This window comes from Bufo bufo, chromosome 6 (genome assembly GCF_905171765.1).
Source record: "Bufo bufo chromosome 6, aBufBuf1.1, whole genome shotgun sequence".
Taxonomy (NCBI): domain Eukaryota; kingdom Metazoa; phylum Chordata; class Amphibia; order Anura; family Bufonidae; genus Bufo; species Bufo bufo.
Genome location: NC_053394.1, coordinates 5,095,911 through 5,122,110, shown reverse-complemented (window position 1 = coordinate 5,122,110; position 26,200 = coordinate 5,095,911). Strand labels below are relative to the sequence as shown.

The 26,200-nt window shown below is 44.7% G+C and overlaps 1 protein-coding gene across 2 annotated transcripts in view; it reads left to right on the top strand.

The window, feature by feature from the left end:
* LOC121005278 (alpha-2-macroglobulin-like protein 1) overlaps positions 1 to 26,200 on the top strand; it is a 234,254-nt gene that overhangs the window by 15,595 nt on the left and 192,459 nt on the right. For both annotated transcript variants that reach the window (XM_040437916.1, XM_040437917.1), the window contains exons 5-14: positions 1,453 to 1,473; positions 2,089 to 2,242; positions 4,252 to 4,336; positions 4,532 to 4,667; positions 5,338 to 5,452; positions 8,119 to 8,231; positions 8,461 to 8,628; positions 9,071 to 9,289; positions 15,963 to 16,020; positions 16,103 to 16,245. In XM_040437916.1, coding sequence (XP_040293850.1) covers positions 1,453 to 1,473; positions 2,089 to 2,242; positions 4,252 to 4,336; positions 4,532 to 4,667; positions 5,338 to 5,452; positions 8,119 to 8,231; positions 8,461 to 8,628; positions 9,071 to 9,289; positions 15,963 to 16,020; positions 16,103 to 16,245 — 1,212 coding nt within the window. The remainder of the gene's footprint in view (positions 1 to 1,452; positions 1,474 to 2,088; positions 2,243 to 4,251; positions 4,337 to 4,531; positions 4,668 to 5,337; positions 5,453 to 8,118; positions 8,232 to 8,460; positions 8,629 to 9,070; positions 9,290 to 15,962; positions 16,021 to 16,102; positions 16,246 to 26,200) is intronic.

The following is a 26,200-nucleotide window of genomic DNA, read 5'->3' as shown; positions in this document are numbered from 1 at the left end:
CAGGATGGGTTTTCATCCTCTGGGTAGAGACAAGAATGTTCTCATTCACTGACAGTAAGCAGAGATTTGGTAGATACTGAAGAATGGACACAGAAAGGGGGGAATTTTTCATGATGGGAATAATTGGTCAGTTCTACTCAAGTCTGCATTTTACTAATTTTTGCCAAATTTATCAAATATCGCATACTACTTTATACATTTAGCGTTTCTTTAAAAATCAACAGTTTGGTGTAAAAAAGTTGTGACTTTTTTAATGCAGAAAAATATTGCACATGACGTGATAAACTGCCCCCAAAGTGTATCGGAAGGCTGATCATATCATACACCTCCTCACACGTATCATACATCACCTCACATGTAACACGTATCGTACATCACCTCACATGTAACACGTATCGTACATCACCTCACATGTAACACGTATCGTACATCACCTCACATGTAACACGTATCGTACATCACCTCACATGTAACGCGTATCATACATCACCTCACATGTAACACGTATCGTACATCACCTCACATGTAACATGTATTGTACATCACCTCACATGTAACACGTATCGTACATCACCTCACATGTAACATGTATTGTACATCACCTCACATGTAACACGTATCGTACATCACCTCACATGTAATATGTATTGTACATCACCTCACATGTAACACGTATCGTACATCACCTCACATGTAACATGTATCGTACATCACCTCAAATGTAACATGTATTGTACATCACCTCACATGTAACACGTATCGTACATCACCTCACATGTAACATGTATTGTACATCACCTCACATGTAACGTATCATACATTGCCTCACATGTAATATGTATCGTATATCACCTCACATGTAACACGTATCGTACATCACCTCACATGTAACACGTATCGTACATCACCTCACATGTAACGCGTATCATACATCACCTCACATGTAACACGTATCGTACATCACCTCACATGTAACATGTATTGTACATCACCTCACATGTAACACGTATCGTACATCACCTCACATGTAACATGTATTGTACATCACCTCACATGTAACACGTATCGTACATCACCTCACATGTAATATGTATTGTACATCACCTCACATGTAACACGTATCGTACATCACCTCACATGTAACATGTATCGTACATCACCTCAAATGTAACATGTATTGTACATCACCTCACATGTAACACGTATCGTACATCACCTCACATGTAACATGTATTGTACATCACCTCACATGTAACGTATCATACATTGCCTCACATGTAATATGTATCGTATATCACCTCACATGTAACACGTTCGCTACATCACCTCATATGTAACGTATCATACATTGCCTCACATGTAATATGTATCGTATATCACCTCACATGTAACACGTTTCATGCATCACCTTGTATGTAACATGTAATGTTATTTCTGTTCTTTTCTCATCAGTATTCGATGGTCGAGCTACAGGTGAGAATCCAATGTTATTACACATGAAGCCCATGTTATGTCATGGAACCAAGAGACAGAGGGGGGCCACAATCAGGAGACAGAGGGGGCCACACTGAGGGGGCTACATTCAGGAGACACAGGGTGGGCCACGCTCAGGAGTCATAGAATTATAGATGGGGCCACACTGACAAATACATGCACATAGAGGGGGTCACAATGAGTGTGCAGGCAGTTGATTGGCCGAATGTCTGACTGTACAGGCAGCTGATTGGCCGAATGTCTGACTGTACAGGCAGCTGATTGGCCGAATGTCTGACTGTGCAGGCAGCTGATTGGCCGAATGTCTGATTGTACAGGCAGCTGATTGGCCGAATGTCTGACTGTACAGGCAGCTGATTGGCTGAATGTCTGACTGTACAGGCAGCTGATTGGCTGAATGTCTGACTGTACAGGCAGCTGCCCATTGTTGCTTCATGTTGTGCTGAGATTTGCTGCTCTGAGAGAGACAGGCAGAGCTGTTCATACAGAATTGTCTCCACGGACATTGAATGCAGGGGGTATTTGGCTTTATATTCTGGGGTTGTTGTTGCATCTTTGACCCCTCAATATTCTACCTTTTGCATCTATCTGCAGGATCCACAGAAAAACCGTTTGGCCCAATGGAAAGATGTCCGCGCTGATTCGCAGATTGTAGAGCTCTCGTATCAGCTGCCTCCTGAAGCAGCGCTGGGGACGTACAGTATAAAAACCCAGGATGTAAGCTTGCCATTCGGGGTGGATCAATATGGTAAGTAAATGCGGATCTACAGACGAGGCAGAGCTGAAATGCATTTCCTGGGGCTCAGTTGTCGTAATCCTCCCAATGTCAGTGAGTTGTGGGATGTGAGAATAAGTCAATTTCCCTATAGTTATGTCAGGGTAACGGTGGGTTCACGTCATGTTTTTCACATCTATTTAACGGATAAGTTGTAAAAAACAAAAAGGATACAAAAGTGCAAACCACTCATTTGTATCCTGCAGATATCCACACATTCTGCACGTATGGGTGCGGAATGGACGGTGTATGGGTGCGGAATGGACGGCGTATGGGTGCGGAATGGACGGCGTATGGGTGCGGAATGGACGGTGTATGGGTGCGGAATGGACGGCGTATGGGTGCGGAATGGACGGTGTATGGGTGCGGAATGGACGGTGTATGGGTGCGGAATGGACAGTGTATGGGTGCGGAATGGACGGTGTATGGGTGCGGTATGGACGGTGTATGGGTGCGGTATGGACGGTGTATGGGTGCGGAATGGACGGTGTATGGGTGCGGAATGGACGGTGTATGGGTGCGGTATGGACGGTGTATGGGTGCGGTATGGATGCGGTATGGTTGGTGTTTGGATGCGGTATGGACGGTGTATGGTCAGTGTATGGATGGAATATGGGTGCAGGACGGATGGTGTATGAATGCAGTATGGATGCAGGATAGATGGCATATGGATGGAATATGGGTGCAGTATGGATGGTGTAAGAATGCAGTATTCGTGCAGTATGGATGCAGTATGGGTGCAGTATGGATACACAAAACCTGGAGCTCACCATGTACTAGTACAAAAATATAAATACTTTATTGAATTCATAACAGTACATATATGAACGAAGTTGCTATTAAAAACAAGTTGACATATATGAAAAAATAATAATAATATAAATATAAAATAATATGTAAATACATACTAATAATTACAATTCATATAATATACACATCTCATTAGTGCCAAATACATAGTGCGCTGAAGAAATCCGCAGATTAAAGCGTCCCCTTGGTAATCAATGAGAAACAAAATAGTTTTGATGGGTGAATATGTGAAAAAAGGGGGTGAAGTAATGTGGGTGACAGCAACCACAGTGGAAGACAAAAGAAACCATGCAAGTGGCGGTGTAGTGAAGGAGAACTATATAAAAAGGTGTAGGGAAATATATAAAAATTCATGAAAAATGCACAGTGAGAGTGTAAAATAACCCACTAGTGATATATTATTTAATTATTTAAAAACGTTGGAAAATACATGTATGGAATGATGAAGAGTAATGGATAAGGAAGAAGTCAAAAACTAAAAGGATTGTGCAAATGGGGGTCAGGACAACACACAACAAAACAACAAAGTCTTGATGCGACAATGCAACCGGATCCTGTTAAAAAGACGAGGAAGTATTCCACTCTTGACAAAGATAAAGGGGTCTTCTGTTTCAAATGGCCGAAGACCATTACAAGGAGTATTGTAACCTAGAAAGGCGAGAAAGAGGAGAAAAACATTAAAAAAAATCTATAATTAAAAACAAGTGGTCCACAGTAGTGGTCTGGATGATCAAAGAAACGCAGCGAAACCCAGGTTCTCCTTGAGACCCAAGAGACGAAGGGTCCCCAGTGTCCAAATCCAGCGACTCTCTTTCTGGGCCAATTTTTGGGACATATTTCCGGCCCTCGGGTCTATTTTAATGCAGTCAATTCCCCTTTAAAAGTTACATTTTATCATCTGGGACAAGAAAAGGATATTAGCCTGTAGCTATGCGATTGCGTATTGTTAAATCCTTTCCCAGATAGGGTCTAATTTATTCCTGTGTTGACTTTCACTTGAAAGAACACAGAAGATCATATAATGGAAAAATCTCGAAGAACATTTTAATAAAAAATGAAGGCCTTTATTACCTTCTCTTATGATTCTTTACCATGAATGGGTTTTATTTTATAATGTGATGACCAGTTCATCAAAGGTTTCCGCTGAGCTTCTGTCTTGTGTCTCTCCTCAGTCCTTCCAAAATATGAGGTGAATATGGAAGTTCCAAGATCCATCTCGATCTTAGATAAAGAGGTCTCCATGTCTGTGTTGGGCAAGTAAGTTGTACTTTTTGAATTCTAGTCAGTCGGATTCTTATCTCCAGATTCTTATCTCTATTTAATCCTTGTTCTACATAGTTTTGTTCCCCGGGAATCTTTCTTGTGTTGGGTCTTCATGGCAGGACTACCTTCATTATGTTCATCCATTTGTGTGATAGTTGGGACCTTCCTTCTTTTCCTTCTGTGTTATAGATATACATATGGAGAAAAAGTGCAAGGAAATGTGACCTTTAAAATGTGTCAAAAGAAGAGACCAAGATATTACTGGTGGAGAACAATGGTAGAAAATGACAAGAAAGAAGACCTCTGCTATACTGAAAGTGCCAAGGTAAGGAGGATGAAGGTCAGGCCCAAAGCCAAAGGAATCCAAAGGCACATTGGACACATACAGCAGAAGGAGTTGACTGGAATGGACGACCCTTTTTTAAGACTGAGGGTCCCCTGAGAAATCAGACTGAGGAGGGTCCTTACTAGAGAGGGTCCATCCTGTCAGCTGGTGTTACTGGGGGAACATCCGGTAAATGCCCAGATGTCACTGACTTAGTAACTCAGGACAATCCCCGTGGGGTTTTTCGGCATCTTAATGCTCAGGCCATTTTGAATAATTTTTTCCATGTAAAGGTCAACTTTTTTTTTTTTTTAGATTAATAATGTGATAGTTGTGTCTTTTTTTGCTCTTTTTGCTTAAAGAACCATTGCCTATTTACAAATATAAATTGGGGGGATTTTTGTGTCCGCACCAATGTATAAACTTTAACTCTTCATATTTCCCCTGTAACTGGTTGAGGGTATATGAGCTCCAGTCAGAGGACACAAAAGCCCTGACGTGTGACTACTATGAAGGCCGTGCTCAGTCCGGTTACTGGGTCATGTCACCAGTGTCACAGCCTCTCCATACTGGAAAACATGTAAATAATAACTGTGCGCTGTTGATGGATCCACATCAGTCAGTTCTTGGACAGACTCTGTACTCCTGACATGGACACTTCTCTTCACAGATTGACCGCTCTGGCAAACTGCAGTCCATGGTGAACTTGTCTCAGTTCCGTCTGCGAGATTCAGACTACGCGAGACAACTTGAGGTGGAGGCGTCACTGGAAGAAGAAGGGACAGGTAACGAGTCTCATCATTAGTGATCAGTAGGGATGAGCGAACTTTATATTTTGAAGTTTGTGTTCGGGTTGGGGTATATGCTGAATTGTATTATGCATTTCGTCATGGAATAGCGTTATGGTCCGTGGTAATGGAATCCATAACGCAATTCACCATATACCCAACCCGAACACGAACTTCAAAATATAAAGTTCACTCATCTCTAGTGATCAACAGTCCTACGACTCCTCGGCATGACTATTGTAGGGATTCCCTTAAATGAAATCTACCGGTAATTACATTTAGGGGGGGGGGGGGGGAGTACAAGGACTTATCACTTCTCCGCTTAGGAAATAATGTTAAGTTTGTGTGCTTTTTGTGATGGTTATTGGTGCTTTTCTCTGCCATGTGACTTTATGTTGTGCTGGGACTGCAGTGGTCAAAGAACATGTTGAGGGGTGCTGCTGGAGCTGCGGAAGAGTAGATTATTGGAAATAAAAGCTGTGCTTTGTCTATTATGTTGTACTGTACATTGCTGCTGTATTCCACAGTCTGGGCACCTCCCTTGTGCATCAGGAAAGGGCTGGTGAACCGTAAGCTCTCAGCACCAATCAAAGGGACAGCAACTATTAAGCACAGTGCAACAATCAAAGTGACAGTAACTACCAAGCACTGTGCACCAATCAAAGGGGCAGCAACTATCAAGCACTGTGCACCAATCAAAGTGACAGCAACCACGAAGCACTGTGCACCAATCAAAGTGACAGCAACCACGAAGCACTGTGCACCAAAGTGAAAGCAACCATCAAGCACTGTGCACCAATCAATATGACAGCAACCACCAAGCACTGTGCACCAAAGTGACAGCAACCACCAAGCACTGTGCACAAACTAAATTTACAGCAACTACCGAGCACTGTGCAGCAATCAAAGTGAAAGCAACTGCGATGCCCAACAGCGACCAGGGGTCCCTTTTATAAGAAATATTCGTGACGCCAGTTGCAGTGAAGCAACAAGGGCACAGGGCCCCTTTTTAGTGATGTAGTAGATGGTACCCAGGGGTAGGAATGGCCGAGTGGTATAGGGTGGCCTATAATGTCCCTTAATGTTTTGTGCATGTGTCATGGTGCTCCTACCTGGATACGCTGGAACCCCAGGCGTTGTCGTCCGAAGCAGACAAAGGGGGTAGATAACTTGGGGATGAAGAATAAATTGAGTCCAGACCCTGTGATGAAGTTCAATAACAGCTTTACTTTCAACAAACGTTTCTCCAAACGATTTACAGATTCTGTCTTGGTTCCCAGCAGGCTTTAGCATTAAAACGGTGGCAGGCAAACTCCTTTCTGCTACGTCTGTTACTCTCTGGCTCTGCTGTACTGACAAGCTTTAGGTATAACTTTGCTTCTGCAGGATGCTGCAACTTCTCTCTGTGTAGTGTGACTCTAGCTTAATCCAGGGAACTTTTCCTCCTGGATTCAGAGGCTCCAAGCTGTGGCCTCCACATCCAGCAGAGCTGAAGGTGCTCTAGCTGGCCTAGACAAGGCACGTCCGTGGTAGGGGGTAAACTGAACTGACTCTAACTAACTAGTCCCTCCCCTGCTTAGAGAGAGGGTTAGAATGGAAAGAAGGGTTCTATTAACTCTAACTGTAGCTCTGCCATTTTTGCTGCCACCTACTGGTTAACCAGGTACATTACATGAACATATACTGTTGCATAGAAATAGGAAATGCACAGTGTTTGGACGTATTACACAAGATGACATGAGGTTAACCATAGGAGACACTAAAGGGGTGCAGAAGTGGTAATGCCACTCTGGGGAGTTACACAACCCAACCACCAAGCACTATGCAGCAATCAAAGTGAAAGCAACCACTTAAAGTGACAGTAACCATCATATTGTGCCTCAATGTGAGGAAAGTAAAAAAGACTTTGTTCACTGTATAGAGTGTCCGCGATGTTCGAGAGGAGGTCACCCATCATATAAAGGGACAAACCCACATCCTGAATATACATCCTGAGCGATAGTTGTGGACATTGATGCAGATGAAGACACGAGTTCACACAAGGTGTAGATGACAAGACGCCATCGGCCAGGAGTCAGGAGACCTGTTGTCTTCTGAGTGTCTCAGTGGTGGAGCCTCAGGCTTTTTGTGATCCTCGCACAGGTGGAGGAGATCAGGGGCTGTTCAGTCCTACGTCAATAAAGCTGCTGTCTGTGATAAAGTGTGAAGATTCCTCGTCATATAACTCTGCTTGCTGTCAAATGCTGAAAATTCTGACCTAGTCCTGCTCACACAGCTGCTAGGCTCAAGAGTGTTCTCATACCATCAGACTGAGGTCATACGCGGTGGCGGTGACATGGACGCAATGCAGCCATAGCTGTTTTTTAATTGATTGCTCACTGACCGGATGATCTTTTTGGAAACAACTCTTTCAGCTGGAAAACCGTCAGCATTAGACATTCGGCCATGAGATGCAGCCGTGTCTGTGGCCTCAGCCTAAGGAGCGGTGCATTAGAACGTTTCAGAATGGTCCATTATACAATCAGAGGATCGGACTGGTACTGAGCCCGCAGTGGGGGATCTGAGGGCAGGTAGTTGGGGGCATCTGTCCATGTCGCCTTAGCTGATGTCATCGGTTGGGTTTCAGTCCTTTCACAGAGGTTTTTCTTCTTCCATATTCTCAGAGGTGACGATCAGTGCTCCCATCGTGGTCATCAGCATCCAGTCCCAGGTCACCAAGCTGTCATTTCAAAATGCAAAGCGGTATTACCAGCCCGGAGCCCCGTATAGAGGAAAGGTGAGCGGAGCGCCTCTGGAGGAGTCATCCTGCATTACACAGATAACCCATTGACATGACACAGTGTAATGCTTCACTTCTCCTATGGGGGCACTGCAGGGAAATCGAACACTTCCTGCCAGGCTCCCCCACAGATCACAGCTGATTACTGGGGGTCTCGCAGGAGGAGAGTTTGTGATCTGTTTAATATCAAAGCATTTTCCTTCTGCAACCATTTTCTCAACCTCAGTTGGTGCTGGAGTCCTATGATGGAAAGCGACTCGCTGGTGAAAAGGTTCATCTCAGCATTCCAGAGAAAGGAGGGACCACGAATGAGACATATGTGACTGACTCAGCAGGGGAGGTCTCATTCCAGCTGTCTACTTCCCAATGGGGGAAAGAATCGGTTTCATTACGGGTAAGTCTAGAGGAAATCCAGTTCTAATCTATATACCCGACCTACAGTGGATCATACCATTCAGGGGGCGCTGCAGGGGTCTCACCCTACGGTCACCTGTCCACCACTTAGTTTGCTGAAAAACATGTTATAGATAAGCTGGCCACAGAAGAGACTTTTTGGCAACTTGTTTTGTTTGGGAGGCCCATGGACAAGGATGAGGGAGGGGGTTGTAGAAAGGTGTAAGACTGGAGAAGCCTTGTGATAAGGGAAGTTTATACGTAGGTGCAGGTCACACTGAGGGAAGTCTAGGAGGTAGGAATGAGGGACAAGTACAAGGTAAGTCCCGTAGTCCCTCCTCAGGTCTTTATTTTTTACTCAACAACAGTCCCAGCATGTAATGTGCTCTAGTGATACAGGGGGCGCTGTGATGAATATTTTTGTTACTTTTTGACTTTTTCAGGCTACGACAGATGAGGAAGATGAACCCTACAACTCTAATACACTGTCCGTCCGCCACGGCAAAGCCTATCTCTACCTAGATGACATATATTCAGTGACCAAAAGCTCAGTGCATATCCGCCCGGTGAAGAGCTCAGCACAGCCTCAGGAGAAGGTCATAGTGACTGTGGACTACACCATAGAGGACCAAGAGGGGGAGAACATCGAGTTCTTTTATCTGGTGAGAGAAGTGCTCATGTCTTACACAGCAGAGTCACTTATAGCTCTGACAACTAGACCTCAGCATCTCAAACAGGGACAGGAGTGACCATGGGGCCCCAAACAGCAAAACTTGAAAGGGCCCCACTCTGTCATGACCACCTTCATGGAGCAAGTTCAGCTTGTGAGCATTTTTAACTTCCTTAATTTTAACTTCCTTAAGATAGTAACACAACACAGAGTGATGTCATGGATACTTTGAGGTAGATGTCTGTTGTATAAAAACATTAAAAGACTAATAAAAACAGCTACACATTTCAGTGGCAGTCTACCACCTTATTCAGGCTGAGGACACAGCGTATCCTGCGGCAGTTAAATACAAATATATAGATAATAAACACAGTGATGTCACAGTACAGGGATAATAAACACAGTGATGTCACAGTACAGAGATAATACACACAGTGATGTCACAGTACAGGGATAATAAACACAGTGATGTCACAGTACAGGGATAATACACAGTGATGTCACAGTACAGGGATAATAAACACAGTGATGTCACAGTACAGGGATAATACACACAGTGATGTCACAGTACAGAGATAATAAACACAGTGATGTCACAGTACAGAGATAATACACACAGTGATGTCACAGTACAGGGATAATAAACACAGTGATGTCACAGTACAGGGATAATACACAGTGATGTCACAGTACAGGGATAATAAACACAGTGATGTCACAGTACAGAGATAATAAACACAGTGATGTCACAGTACAGAGATAATACACACAGTGATGTCACAGTACAGAGATAATAAACACAGTGATGTCACAGTACAGAGATAATACACACAGTGATGTCACAGTACAGGGATAATAAACACAGTGATGTCACAGTACAGGGATAATACACACAGTGATGTCACAGTACAGGGATAATACACACAGTGATGTCACAGTACAGAGATAATACACACAGTGATGTCACAGTACAGGGATAATGCACACAGTGATGTCACAGTACAGAGATAATACACATAGTGATGTCACAGTACAGAGATAATAAACACAGTGATGTCACAGTACAGGGATAATAAACACAGTGATGTCACAGTACAGAGATAATACACACAGTGATGTCACAGTACAGGGATAATAAACACAGTGATGTCACAGTACAGGGATAATACACACAGTGATGTCACAGTACAGAGAATACACACAGTGATGTCACAGTACAGGGAATACACACAGTGATGTCACAGTACAGGGATAATACACATAGTGATGTCACAGTACAGGGATAATAAACACAGTGATGTCACAGTACAGGGATAATACACACAGTGATGTCACAGTACAGAGAATACACACAGTGATGTCACAGTACAGGGATAATACACATAGTGATGTCACAGTACAGGGATAATACACACAGTGATGTCACAGTACAGGGATAATAAACACAGTGATGTCACAGTACAGGGATAATACACAGTGATGTCACAGTACAGGGATAATACACACAGTCATGTCACAGTACAGAGATAATAAACACAGTGATGTCACAGTACAGGGATAATACACACAGTGATGTCACAGTACAGGGATAATAAACACAGTGATGTCACAGTACAGAGATAATACACACAGTGATGTCACAGTACAGAGATAATACACACAGTGATGTCACAGTACAGAGATAATACACACAGTGATGTCACAGTACAGAGATAATACACACAGTGATGTCACAGTACAGGGATAATGCACACAGTGATGTCACAGTACAGAGATAATACACATAGTGATGTCACAGTACAGAGATAATAAACACAGTGATGTCACAGTACAGGGATAATAAACACAGTGATGTCACAGTACAGAGATAATACACACAGTGATGTCACAGTACAGGGATAATAAACACAGTGATGTCACAGTACAGGGATAATACACACAGTGATGTCACAGTACAGAGAATACACACAGTGATGTCACAGTACAGGGAATACACACAGTGATGTCACAGTACAGGGATAATACACATAGTGATGTCACAGTACAGGGATAATAAACACAGTGATGTCACAGTACAGGGATAATAAACACAGTGATGTCACAGTACAGAGAATACACACAGTGATGTCACAGTACAGGGATAATACACACAGTGATGTCACAGTACAGGGATAATACACACAGTGATGTCACAGTACAGGGATAATAAACACAGTGATGTCACAGTACAGGGATAATAAACACAGTGATGTCACAGTACAGAGATAATAAACACAGTGATGTCACAGTACAGGGATAATACACACAGTGATGTCACAGTACAGGGATAATAAACACAGTGATGTCACAGTACAGGGATAATACACACAGTGATGTCACAGTACAGAGAATACACACAGTGATGTCACAGTACAGGGATAATACACATAGTGATGTCACAGTACAGGGATAATACACACAGTGATGTCACAGTACAGGGATAATAAACAGTGATGTCACAGTACAGGGATAATACACACAGTGATGTCACAGTACAGGGATAATAAACACAGTGATGTCACAGTACAGGGATAATACACACAGTGATGTCACAGTACAGAGAATACACACAGTGATGTCACAGTACAGGGATAATACACATAGTGATGTCACAGTACAGGGATAATACACACAGTGATGTCACAGTACAGGGATAATAAACAGTGATGTCACAGTACAGGGATAATAAACACAGTGATGTCACAGTACAGAGATAATAAACACAGTGATGTCACAGTACAGAGATAATACACACAGTGATGTCACAGTACAGAGATAATAAACACAGTGATGTCACAGTACAGGGATAATACACACAGTGATGTCACAGTACAGGGATAATAAACACAGTGATGTCACAGTACAGGGATAATACACACAGTGATGTCACAGTACAGGGATAATACACACAGTGATGTCACAGTACAGGGATAATACACACAGTGATGTCACAGTACAGGGATAATAAACATAGTGATGTCACAGTACAGAGATAATACACACAGTGATGTCACAGTACAGAGAATACACACAGTGATGTCACAGTACAGGGAATACACACAGTGATGTCACAGTACAGGGATAATAAACACAGTGATGTCACAGTACAGGGATAATAAACACAGTGATGTCACAGTACAGGGATAATACACACAGTGATGTCACAGTACAGGGATAATACACACAGTGATGTCACAGTACAGAGATAATACACACAGTGATGTCACAGTACAGGGATAATACACACAGTGATGTCACAGTACAGAGATAATAAACACAGTGATGTCACAGTACAGGGATAATAAACACAGTGATGTCACAGTACAGAGATAATACACACAGTGATGTCACAGTACAGGGATAATAAACACAGTGATGTCACAGTACAGGGATAATACACACAGTGATGTCACAGTACAGAGAATACACACAGTGATGTCACAGTACAGGGAATACACACAGTGATGTCACAGTACAGGGATAATACACATAGTGATGTCACAGTACAGGGATAATAAACACAGTGATGTCACAGTACAGGGATAATAGACACAGTGATGTCACAGTACAGGGATAATACACATAGTGATGTCACAGTACAGGGATAATACACACAGTGATGTCACAGTACAGGGATAATAAACACAGTGATGTCACAGTACAGGGATAATAAACACAGTGATGTCACAGTACAGGGATAATACACACAGTGATGTCACAGTACAGGGATAATAAACACAGTGATGTCACAGTACAGGGATAATACACACAGTGATGTCACAGTACAGAGAATACACACAGTGATGTCACAGTACAGGGATAATACACATAGTGATGTCACAGTACAGGGATAATACACACAGTGATGTCACAGTACAGGGATAATAAACACAGTGATGTCACAGTACAGGGATAATACACACAGTGATGTCACAGTACAGGGATAATACACACAGTGATGTCACAGTACAGGGATAATGCACACAGTGATGTCACAGTACAGAGATAATACACATAGTGATGTCACAGTACAGAGATAATAAACACAGTGATGTCACAGTACAGGGATAATAAACACAGTGATGTCACAGTACAGAGATAATACACACAGTGATGTCACAGTACAGGGATAATAAACACAGTGATGTCACAGTACAGAGATAATACACACAGTGATGTCACAGTACAGAGATAATACACACAGTGATGTCACAGTACAGGGATAATACACACAGTGATGTCACAGTACAGGGATAATAAACATAGTGATGTCACAGTACAGAGATAATACACACAGTGATGTCACAGTACAGGGATAATGCACACAGTGATGTCACAGTACAGAGATAATACACACAGTGATGTCACAGTACAGGGATAATAAACACAGTGATGTCACAGTACAGGGATAATACACACAGTGATGTCACAGTACAGAGATAATAAACACAGTGATGTCACAGTACAGAGATAATACACAGTGATGTCACAGTACAGGGATAATAAACACAGTGATGTCACAGTACAGAGATAATACACACAGTGATGTCACAGTACAGAGATAATACACACAGTGATGTCACAGTACAGAGATAATACACACAGTGATGTCACAGTACAGGGATAATAAAGACAGTGATGTCACAGTACAGAGATAATAAACACAGTGATGTCACAGTACAGAGATAATACACACAGTGATGTCACAGTACAGGGATAATAAACACAGTGATGTCACAGTACAGAGATAATACACAGTGATGTCACAGTACAGGGATAATACACACAGTGATGTCACAGTACAGGGATAATACACACAGTGATGTCACAGTACAGGGATAATAAACATAGTGATGTCACAGTACAGAGATAATACACACAGTGATGTCACAGTACAGAGATAATACACACAGTGATGTCACAGTACAGGGATAATACACACAGTGATGTCACAGTACAGAGATCATAAACACAGTGATGTCACAGTACAGAGATAATACACACAGTGATGTCACAGTACAGAGATAATACACACAGTGATGTCACAGTACAGAGATAATACACACAGTGATGTCACAGTACAGGGATAATAAACACAGTCATGTCACAGTACAGAGATAATACACACAGTGATGTCACAGTACAGAGATAATACACACAGTGATGTCACAGTACAGAGATAATACACACAGTGATGTCACAGTACAGAGATAATACACACAGTGATGTCACAGTACAGAGATAATACACACAGTGATGTCACAGTACAGGGATAATAAACACAGTCATGTCACAGTACAGAGATAATACACACAGTGATGTCACAGTACAGAGATAATACACACAGTGATGTCACAGTACAGAGATAATACACAGTGATGTCACAGTACAGAGATAATAAACACAGTGATGTCACAGTACAGAGATAATACACACAGTGATGTCACAGTACAGAGATAATACACACAGTGATGTCACAGTACAGGGATAATACACACAGTGATGTCACAGTACAGGGATAATACACACAGTGATGTCACAGTACAGGGATAATAAACATAGTGATGTCACAGTACAGAGATAATACACACAGTGATGTCACAGTACAGGGATAATACACAGAGTGATGTCACAGTACAGGGATAATAAACACAGTGATGTCACAGTACAGGGATAATACACACAGTGATGTCACAGTACAGAGATCATAAACACAGTGATGTCACAGTACAGAGATAATACACACAGTGATGTCACAGTACAGAGATAATACACACAGTGATGTCACAGTACAGAGATAATACACACAGTGATGTCACAGCACAGAGATAATACACACAGTGATGTCACAGTACAGGGATAATACACACAGTGATGTCACAGTACAGGGATAATAAACACAGTGATGTCACAGTACAGGGATAATACACACAGTGATGTCACAGTACAGGGATAATACACACAGTGATGTCACAGTACAGAGATAATACACACAGTGATGTCACAGTACAGAGATAATAAACACAGTGATGTCACAGTACAGAGATAATACACACAGTGATGTCACAGTACAGAGATAATACACACAGTGATGTCACAGTACAGAGATAATACACACAGTGATGTCACAGTACAGAGATAATACACACAGTGATGTCACAGTACAGAGATAATACACACAGTGATGTCACAGTACAGAGATAATAAACACAGTGATGTCACAGTACAGGGATAATGCACACAGTGATGTCACAGTACAGGGATAATAAACACGGTGATGTCACAGTACAGGGATAATACACACAGTGATGTCACAGTACAGGGATAATGCACACAGTGATGTCACAGTGCAGTCATCATATACTCTGAATTAATCCTATAATGGCACATGGTGTTATAATGCTCCAGCACAGGAATAATGCTGTAGAGAAGAGATGACGCACACATTAGAAGTAGTTATGGGGCTCTAAATGGCTCCACTATTTCTATTCCCTGATAGCAAGCAGAGATGTGGCGATGTGTATGATGAAGTTCTAGGACCTGTCATTATACTGGCAGCTCTGTGGACGGCGCGGGTCGTCAGGACATCTTCCACTTGTCTCCATTCTCGTTCCCTTCTCTTTCAGGGCCTCGTCAATACCGGGATAGTCCTTGGAGGCCAGAAGACGGTGAAGAAGGCAGACGGTAAGTCCTCTTATCTGCCGGCGCCTGATGTGTCCTCGGGGCCCTCGTCCGTCCAGCTTCTATGTTCTCTCATCTTCTGCAGGCCTCTCTGGATCCTTCCAATTCGCTGTTCCTGTGGAGAATCTTTCTCCATCTGGAAAGTTATTGGTTTTCACGGTGTCCCCGTCTGGTGGAATCGCTGCAGATACAACAGAGGTCCAGGTGCCATCTTATCTGAGACATAAGGCAAGTGTGGGGACACCGAGCAGGTCACTGTGGGGGAGGTATGGAAAGCCATCACGCTCACTGCTGCTGGGAATAGGGCTCGGATCTTTGGGGGGTTCTGTTACAGACGTCTAAGGCGACTTTCACACTAGCGTTTCTATTTTACGGTATTGAGATCCGTCATAGGGTCTGAACACCGGAACAAAAACACTTCAGTTTTGTCCCCATTCATTGTCAATGGGGACAAAACGGAACGGAACCGAACGGAGCGCTAAAAAAGGCATTCCGTTCCGTCCTCATACCGGAGAGCAGCGTGCTGCGGTTTGCTTTCCGTCCTGGGATGCGGAGCAAAACATGACCCACAATGCAAGTCAACGGGGACGGATCCGTTTTCTCTGACACAATAGAAAATGGATCCGTCCTCCGTTGACTTTCAGTGGAGTTCACGTGAATGGGTCGACAATCACAGAGATGCGGAACGGAAGCATGGATCGGAACCCCGCGGAAGCACTATGGAGCACTTCTGTGGTGTTTCTGTCCGTGCCGCCGCACCGCAAAAAAATGTAACTTGTTCTATTTTTTGGCGGACGGATCACGGACCCATTCAAGTTGAATGGGTCTCAATCTGTCCTGGCCGCCGCATGGACGTTGCCCGTGCATTGGGGATCGCAAATTGCGGCCCCCACTGCATGGAACGGACGCACAATGTTCGTGTGCAAGAGGCCTAATGCGGTATGCCAGACCTTATGTGTGAGCAGTAGGTGGGCCGAGGTAAGTACAGTTCTGGTTACTCACGGTTACGTCGTCCCTGGGCGGCTCGCATAACTGATGAGGAGAACGGCACAAGGATTCTCGGGGGCACACTCTGGTGTAAGGGGCACTGGCCAGATGGTGGTTTCAGATGTCCTTGGTGGACTGTATTAATGTGCCAGTGGCAAGGTCCCTTGTAGTCGGGACGCCAGTACCTTTTTGTATGGAGGTACAACCATTTACCATAGTGTTAATTGAGGAACTTGAGACTGAGACAAGCAGGGTGAAATCCAGGGTAGAACTTTACTGAAGATGACTCCTGATAACAGTACATCCAAAGTGTCAAACAGTCTCCTGGTACAGAGGTGACACTGCTGCAGGTGGAAATGTCCCTCTCTAACTACTAAATGTCATGAAATCGTAGCCTCACTGATAGAGGACCTCAGGGCTGGTCCTGGTGATCCCGGCTCAGGCTGGTGAAGTTGCCGGAGGCTGGTGACTCCTTCACTTGGAAATCCAAAGGTCCTAAGGCACTAGTAGAAAATGGCCATAACCCTTTGGGGGTCTCTTTCTTTAGTATTTTCTGAATAAATGGAGCACTTCAGCTCTGGGCTGAAATCTGTCTGAGAGCTGCAGATTGCAGATTGCAGATTGCAACTGATCTGGAACCTGACTGGCTAGAGACTCACTGACTAGGCCTGAGCTGAATTATATATATGGGAGGCATTGTCTCCCCCTAGTGGTGAGCTCAGGGTAATGCATTCTAAGACACCTATTATACCAACATGTAAAGGGAAAGTTTCTCGGTTATACCCACCACCTCCCAGCCTTCTATACATGAGTTAGAAGAAATGAGTAGGGACAAGGGCTCCATTCACAGTGCAAAGAGTAGGGGGGGAAGAGGGCTACCCTGTCTGGTGCCCCTTCCAAGGGGAGAAGAGTTCGAGACATATCCATTTACCTTGACCCTGGCTGTTGAGGACTTATAAAGTAGTTGCAACCAGCGAAGGAAGTTCTGGGGGAAACGCATCCATTTTAGCGTAGCGCACATAAAGTCCCACTCCACTGAGTCAAACGCTTTTTCATTATCTAATGACGCTCGGACCCTCATACCCCTATTGTCATGTTATACCTGGAGATTAGTGTACAAACGTCTCAGGTTTATGTCAGTGGTTTTCCCTGGCATAAACCCCGACTGGTCCACTCCCACTACAGAGACGATGTCACACCGGTGACAGGTTTGATGTAGTATACGGGAGTTGTAATACCCGTTACTACCAAAGGTCACTTGGTGTGCTGTTGTCCCTTCTTAATTATGGAAAGTTGTTGTATGTCAGTTTTGTAAAATGCAATGTAATGTGTGTATTTCCCTGTCACTGAAACTTGCATGCACAGGCCTGCTAGGGGTGTTATTACAGGTTCTAGTCCATAGAGGGAGCTAGGGAGCCCTAGTTTATATAAGGCCAGACAGGGAAGTGCAAGTGAGACGGAGTCTAGTGTCTGTAATCTACAGATGGAGATTAGATAATGTCTGAGACCAGTCCAGGCCTGAAGCCTGCTGTTCAGGAGAAGATTCCCTCCTGAATCCCTACATGCAGAAGCAGGAATACCTTAGCCTGAGGAACCATTCAGAAGCTAGGAGAGACTGAGGCAAATATCAGAGGAGCCAGAGGTATTGAGGAAACAGAGGAGGTACTTATGAAAGCCATAATCAAGGATATAAAGCCAGACTTAGGTTAATGGGCCTTGGTGAAGAATTGCTATATTCCAGGATCAGACAGAATTAGAGTGCTAGCTCCTGTGCTGCGAATCCTGTGTTTTACACTCTGTAATTACTCTGCTGTACTGAATTGCCTGCATCGACCGAATTGCAAAATCGACTGTATGCTGAGGAACTGCGTTTCCAATATTGTCTCTGCCTGCAACCTACTAAAGTTGAAGTTCTGTTTAACACCGCGTTTCCTCAAATTATTTCCTGCATCCGCAAACGGCGTGCCACCGTTTACTTGGCACTGGCGTCACGAACTATTCCTTACCTATACCTGCCCTTGCAGAGAGTCAGCTGTACCAGGTTAGTGTATATTGCACTACTACACCCAGAAACACCTACTACGCACAACTTGAGTACACTGCACCTCTCTTTTGGCGTCACGAACAGGATTCGCACGCTTTCTAGTGCAAGAAGCGTGTACTTTGTGCCTTATACAAGTGCCCTGTGACCAAAGTGACAATTTTCCTGTTTAATGAAAGTGGACTTTGTGGACTGAAAATAGTACCCAAAGTGTTCCAAAAACCTCTAAAAAGCGCTGTGCAGGGTTGCGCTACCCAGAGGAAGAAAATCGCCGCATTGGATTGTGGTTTTGTGGACTTTAAACATTCCTGCTTGCTGTCAGTGAACAGACAGCGTTTGTACCTAAAGATGGCCGCTGAGCTGGCTGAATTTACTGCTGCGTCACCTTCATCCCGAAAAGGCGGGAAAAATTGGCGCCTTTCTGAGGAAAAGGCGGGAAGAAGGTCAAGGGCAGGCGCCACGGCTTATCTGGACATTTGCATGTCTGCCAGCATGGACACCGCCTTCCCTATATTGAGATACCTGGGGGGCGGCTCCCCAGTGCAATGGGAGGAGCTGGCTACTCTAATTGACGCGACCCTATCGCTCTCCTCAGTAGGATCGAGCATGTTGGATTGTGAGCAGAGTGTTGCTGCAGCGTCCGCACCTATGATTGGAAAAATGACCGACACCGGTGTAGAGCCAGAGGAGGCTCCACCGGCCTACGCTCCGGGACCGGAGCAACCTGCCTGCCGCACCAGGGAGAAAGAACCCGAGCCCTACTATGGCTCATGGAGGGACTTTTTTCAGCCATCGTTTAAATGGTCGTCCCTGATGGCGGAGATTCGGGAGGCCGCTATCAAGCGGAATACCAAGACAAAGATCGTGTATGAGGAGCTAACCAAGACCATACATGAAAGACACACGCACACCCAACCCCGCCTGGAAAGGAGAAAGGGAGTGGTGCTGTCGTTTGACAAATCCCGTGGCTACGGGTTTATTCAGGACTATCTTACTGGCAGAGACCTCTATGTCAATCGAAGGTCTGTCAAGAGAGACTACCTCCCTTCGTACCAGCACAGCCTCCGCGAGGGAGAGGAAGTGGAGTACACCCCTGCCGAGGGCCTGCGAGGCCCCTATGCGACTGCTGTGACCCGTCCGAAGCGAGGACCTGAGGATTGGGAGGCAGAAGAAGAAGACCACTCTGGCTGCGAGCGAGAACCGGAACGCTCTCCAGAGCCGGCCCATCACGCCTTTCAGGAGCGGAGCTCCTTCATCGGGCCGAACGTCTTCTGGCAGCCAACCGTGTTGGAGAAATGGGTGAGTCCCTACCCTTCCCCCGAGCTGCCACGTCGGGAGAAGACACTATCTGAGCTGGAGCAGCAAAGAGGATTGAGTGCTACCTTCCAGAACATCCGGATGGGACGGAGACCTGAGGCAAGTCCAGAACCTGAAGAGGCCGAGTCTGCATCAGCGGTGACTGTACCTGCGCCGGCGGCGCCAGCAGAGAACAGCGACTCCGACACCGAGAGTATTGGTGAGCAGATCGTCCGGCTGGAGGAGAAGTTGCGGGAGTTGCGTAAGACCTACACCGCCAGGATCCAGACGCCGCCGAAGAAGGATGAGGTAAGGGTGCCTGTCACCACCCGCCGACCGCCTTCTGTTGTCACCGCTCCATCAGTGCCCCAGACCGGACCCGCGATTGCTGTGAATTGCTGCACCCAGAGCACCGGACCGCTTGCTGCGGCGGTACCAAGTATGTCACACCCTGCAGTGATTATGCCAGGGCCGGCACGGCCCACCAGAGGGTTCACCCCTAGGCCTATGGGGCCAATACCTATTAGGGGCCCCTTTACCCTGCAGCTACCCCCTGATACAGTCATGTGGGCCCATCCTCCTGTAGAGGAATACTACAGAAGATACCTCCCTGCAGAGCCAAGTAGCTACAATATGCCACTGTAGTCAGCCTGCTAGGCCCTTGATTCATTTCTTCAGAAGGTGATGTTAACCCTTCCAGGACAGGAGTCCTATGTTGCTGGCCCTTTGTTGCAGCTGCCAATTTGTCCACGGCCCAGTGGTAGGTGTTGACCACTGAAATCATAAAGTCAGCAAGGCCACGTTTGTTTCCAGGACCTCCTGCCTGCTTTTGTTACCCCACACCAAGTTGTGCCTGTTCCTTTGTTGCACCTTTTACCCTTCACCCCCTTTTCAGGTTGATCAGGAGTATTACAGCACTTGTCTTTGCTGTCCATTTTATTGTGCAACTTCATACTAAGGAACCGTGCCCGGAGACAGACTCAAAAGATACCTGAGCCTCTGAGATTCTTACTCTTTTAAAGTATTGTGCCCAGAGATGGACTCCACCGCATGAGAGCCTCTGTGATTTAATATGGAAATAACCTGGGTACGGACTCATGTTTGTTATTTGAGCCTCCAAGAACTTTTATACCGTTTTCTACTGTTTTATCATGGACTTATTCATTGTCATGGACTATCCTGGTTATAATGTTACGCTGTGCCAGGTCAGCGCCCCCGTTCCATTCATTATCCTGAGAGAAGAGAACGACGCCCCTTGTCACTACCCTGCACCTTTGCCAATTGGACCTGATGTAAATGCAGATGAATTGCATATATGTATGCCTGCATGTCTCTTTTTCTATTTCAGGTAGAGATTCCAGTTGGGCGACCCATGATGGAGTACGAGGGCGTACTCAGCTTAAAGCAGTGGGGTATGTAGTATACGGGAGTTGTAATACCCGTTACTACCAAAGGTCACTTGGTGTGCTGTTGTCCCTTCTTAATTATGGAAAGTTGTTGTATGTCAGTTTTGTAAAATGCAATGTAATGTGTGTATTTCCCTGTCACTGAAACTTGCATGCACAGGCCTGCTAGGGGTGTTATTACAGGTTCTAGTCCATAGAGGGAGCTAGGGAGCCCTAGTTTATATAAGGCCAGACAGGGAAGTGCAAGTGAGACGGAGTCTAGTGTCTGTAATCTACAGATGGAGATTAGATAATGTCTGAGACCAGTCCAGGCCTGAAGCCTGCTGTTCAGGAGAAGATTCCCTCCTGAATCCCTACATGCAGAAGCAGGAATACCTTAGCCTGAGGAACCATTCAGAAGCTAGGAGAGACTGAGGCAAATATCAGAGGAGCCAGAGGTATTGAGGAAACAGAGGAGGTACTTATGAAAGCCATAATCAAGGATATAAAGCCAGACTTAGGTTAATGGGCCTTGGTGAAGAATTGCTATATTCCAGGATCAGACAGAATTAGAGTGCTAGCTCCTGTGCTGCGAATCCTGTGTTTTACACTCTGTAATTACTCTGCTGTACTGAATTGCCTGCATCGACCGAATTGCAAAATCGACTGTATGCTGAGGAACTGCGTTTCCAATATTGTCTCTGCCTGCAACCTACTAAAGTTGAAGTTCTGTTTAACACCGCGTTTCCTCAAATTATTTCCTGCATCCGCAAACGGCGTGCCACCGTTTACTTGGCACTGGCGTCACGAACTATTCCTTACCTATACCTGCCCTTGCAGAGAGTCAGCTGTACCAGGTTAGTGTATATTGCACTACTACACCCAGAAACACCTACTACGCACAACTTGAGTACACTGCATTGAGAAGGTCTGAAAGATTATCTGCTCATTAGTGATCTGACAGCCTCTTTTGGTTTCACTTTGTCTGTGTGTTGCTGGTAGGTCCTCACCTCCTGGTCAGGTGTGGATCATGTGACCTCTACCTCCCCCTATTTAGTTTGACTTCACCCATCACTCCTTGCTCTGGATAGCTTCATTTGGTGTTGGAAGAGCTGGAGTGTGGTTCTAGTTGAAGTCCTGATCATCCTTAGAAGTTAAGTGTTCCGCTTGTTGTGTTTTGTATTCCCCCCCTCTGTTGTTTACTAGGCCTCAGTGAGACGCTGGTTCCTTCACCAGGGAAGGAGCGGGTTGTCTCTGCCCTGTCATTAAGTCTAGGGCATCTGAGGGCCACCAGGGTTTTCTAGGTTCCTGTGTATGGGCATCTCTACCATCGAGAGATGCCCATACGGATAGGAGTTAGGGCCAGGAGCAGGGTTTTATAGGTGGTGACCCTTTTCCTTCCCTAGCGGTGAGGCCTAGTGTCTTTCCCCTTCCTTCCTGATTGTCTTTTGGTGTTCTCCCCTACTACATCCGTTACATTATCCAGAGCCCATACCGCCATTTTTAGTTCTGATCTGTGCAGCTATGGATGCTATGACTGCACTGGTCGAACAGCTACAGAATCTGACTTTGGAGGTAGCAGACCTCCGTGCCATGGTTTTGCAAATTCAGAGCCCACAGGCTGCTGGTTCCGGTGGTTGGTTCCAGGCCTGCCCTGAACCGAAGATGGCTCTCCCGGACAGGTTTTTGGAGGCAGCTATGTTCTTTGCTGTACGTCTAGATAGAGGCCTGAGGGAGAGATCTAGGGGTCCTCACCTCCAGGACGTACTGTCCAATAAGGGTGTTGCTTCCTTTGACACTTATGGTGGAGAGACACTGGTAGTTGCGCCTTGTGATGAGCCTATGCAGTTAGTAGGAGCTACTCCTGGAACTACTGGCAAAAGCTTGCGTCATGTGAAAGGAGTCTGCTTTTGTTGTGGCAAGAAGGGACATTTTGTGAATTGCAGCATCAAGGTGTAAACCAGAGAAAAAAAAAGTTTAATCCCCAAATACTATTGGAAGTGTGGGTGGAGAGCAAGAAAACCTACTTTTGTCTTTTACTGGTAGTACCCGTTTTCTCCTGTCAGCTGAGGTGGCGCTAGAGTCCAAAACTGTGAAAATCGAAGCTTTTATCGACAGTGGGGCAGGAGTTAATTTGATTGATGGAGAGTTTGTACGCATTCATGGGTTGACTACTAATGCATTAGAGAATTTCTGTCTTTGTATTTCTGTCTTTGCAATTGACTCCGCACCTCTCGCCCAAAAATGCCTGTCGCAGGTAGTGAATGACATTCATTTAAGAGTGGGTGATTTCCATCAGGAATCTATCTCCTGTTATGTGTTGGAGGGTCTGCCTGCTCCCATGGTTTTGGGCTTACCATGGTTAAGCAAACATAACCCTAACATCCATTGGCAAGCGAGACAAATTCTCGATTGGAGTGATTGGAGTCTTAAAGCATATAGAGCAGAATAGTAAGAAGCAAATTGGCGACACACATCTCGAGGCTCAACCACTAATTGACCGCGGTCAGCCATAACACTGGCGATCACTGTTTGGGGGGTTTCTGAGCGACCTAAGGATGCCAAAGCCCTACCATTCTTATCGCCTTTAGAAAAAACTGTTTGCCAGTGGGTTAGTAGTTTCTTTTGAGAATAGTCGGTGAGGTGTAGACAGAACAGAGGCTGCGCTTCCAACCAATCCCCCAGCTTCTCGCTACTCGGATCTTTTAGAAATTCCTGCTCCTTGTTGGAGAACGCTACTTCTAGCTTAGTCGGTGTTATGCGCAGTTCATTCCTGTGTGACGCTATCGCATGGAGTAATGCTCCCCTCATCACGGACTTAAAGGCATCCCATTCTAGACCCCTCGTTCTCTGTCCAATAGTGTTCCATAACCTCGTAGCACCTGCTCTCCACCGGGAGAACATCTAGCCATAACGGTTTCAAACGCCACCATCTTGTGGGTGGGGGGGGGGGGGGGGTCAATGGCTGTGATAAAATCAAGAGGAGGAGGGCATAATCCAAAATGCCTCTAGGCAGATAATCACTGGTTCCAATATAAGGTAACAGATCCCTACTGACAAAAGCTACATCTATACGAGACATAGAGCCCGTGGAGGCCGAGTAGCATGAGAATTGTGCAGAGGTGGGGTGGAGGTGGTGCCAGATCTCTATTAGCCCAAGTGCTTCCACCCAATGTAGGAGAGATCCATTGTGTGAAGCCTGAGGATTAGTGATGAGCGGCAGGGGTCATATTCAAATTCATGATATTTCGCTAATATTTTGTAGAATATTCGTCAAATATTCTACATTCTTTTTTTTATGCGAAAATCTGCAAGGTAATGATCGCGCAATATGCGAATATTATGCGATCAATGCAGGCGTGGGTCAAAAACGAATATATAGCACTATATTCTAAATATTCACGAATTCTCAAAGTGGCGATATTCGAGATAAAAATGAATTTTTCGAATATTCGTGCTTAATACTATATATCACTGACATATTTCACAGCGCTGTACAGATATTCTCATCCCTTATATATCACTGACATATTCCACAGCGCTGTACAGACATTCTCATCCCTTATATATCGCTGACATATTCCACAGCGCTGTACAGACATTCTCATCACTTATATATCACTGACATATTCCACAGCGCTGTACAGACATTCTCATCCCTTATATATCACTGACATATTCCACAGCGCTGTACAGACATTCTCATCCCTTATATATCACTGACATATTCCACAGCGCTGTACAGACATTCTCATCACTTATATATCACTGACATATTCCACAGCGCTGTACAGACATTCTCATCACTTATATATCACTGACATATTCCACAGCGCTGTACAGACATTCTCATCCCTTATATATCACTGACATATTCCACAGCGCTGTACAGACATTCTCATCACTTATATATCACTGACATATTCCACAGCGCTGTACAGACATTCTCATCACTTATATATCCCTGACATATTCCACAGCGCTGTACAGACATTCTCATCACTTATATATCACTGACATATTCCACAGCGCTGTACAGACATTCTCATCACTTATATATCACTGTCATATTCCACAGCGCTGTACAGACATTCTCATCACTTATATATCCCTGACATATTCCACAGCGCTGTACAGACATTCTCATCCCTTATATATCACTGACATATTCCACAGCGCTGTACAGACATTCTCATCACTTATATATCACTGACATATTCCACAGCGCTGTACAGACATTGTCATCACTTATATATCACTGACATATTCCACAGCGCTGTACAGACATTCTCATCACTTATATATCACTGACATATTCCACAGCTCTGTACAGACATTCTCATCACTTATATATCACTGACATATTCCACAGCGCTGTACAGACATTCTCATCACTTATATATCACTGACATATTCCACAGCTCTGTACAGACATTCTCATCACTTATATATCACTGACATATTCCACAGCGCT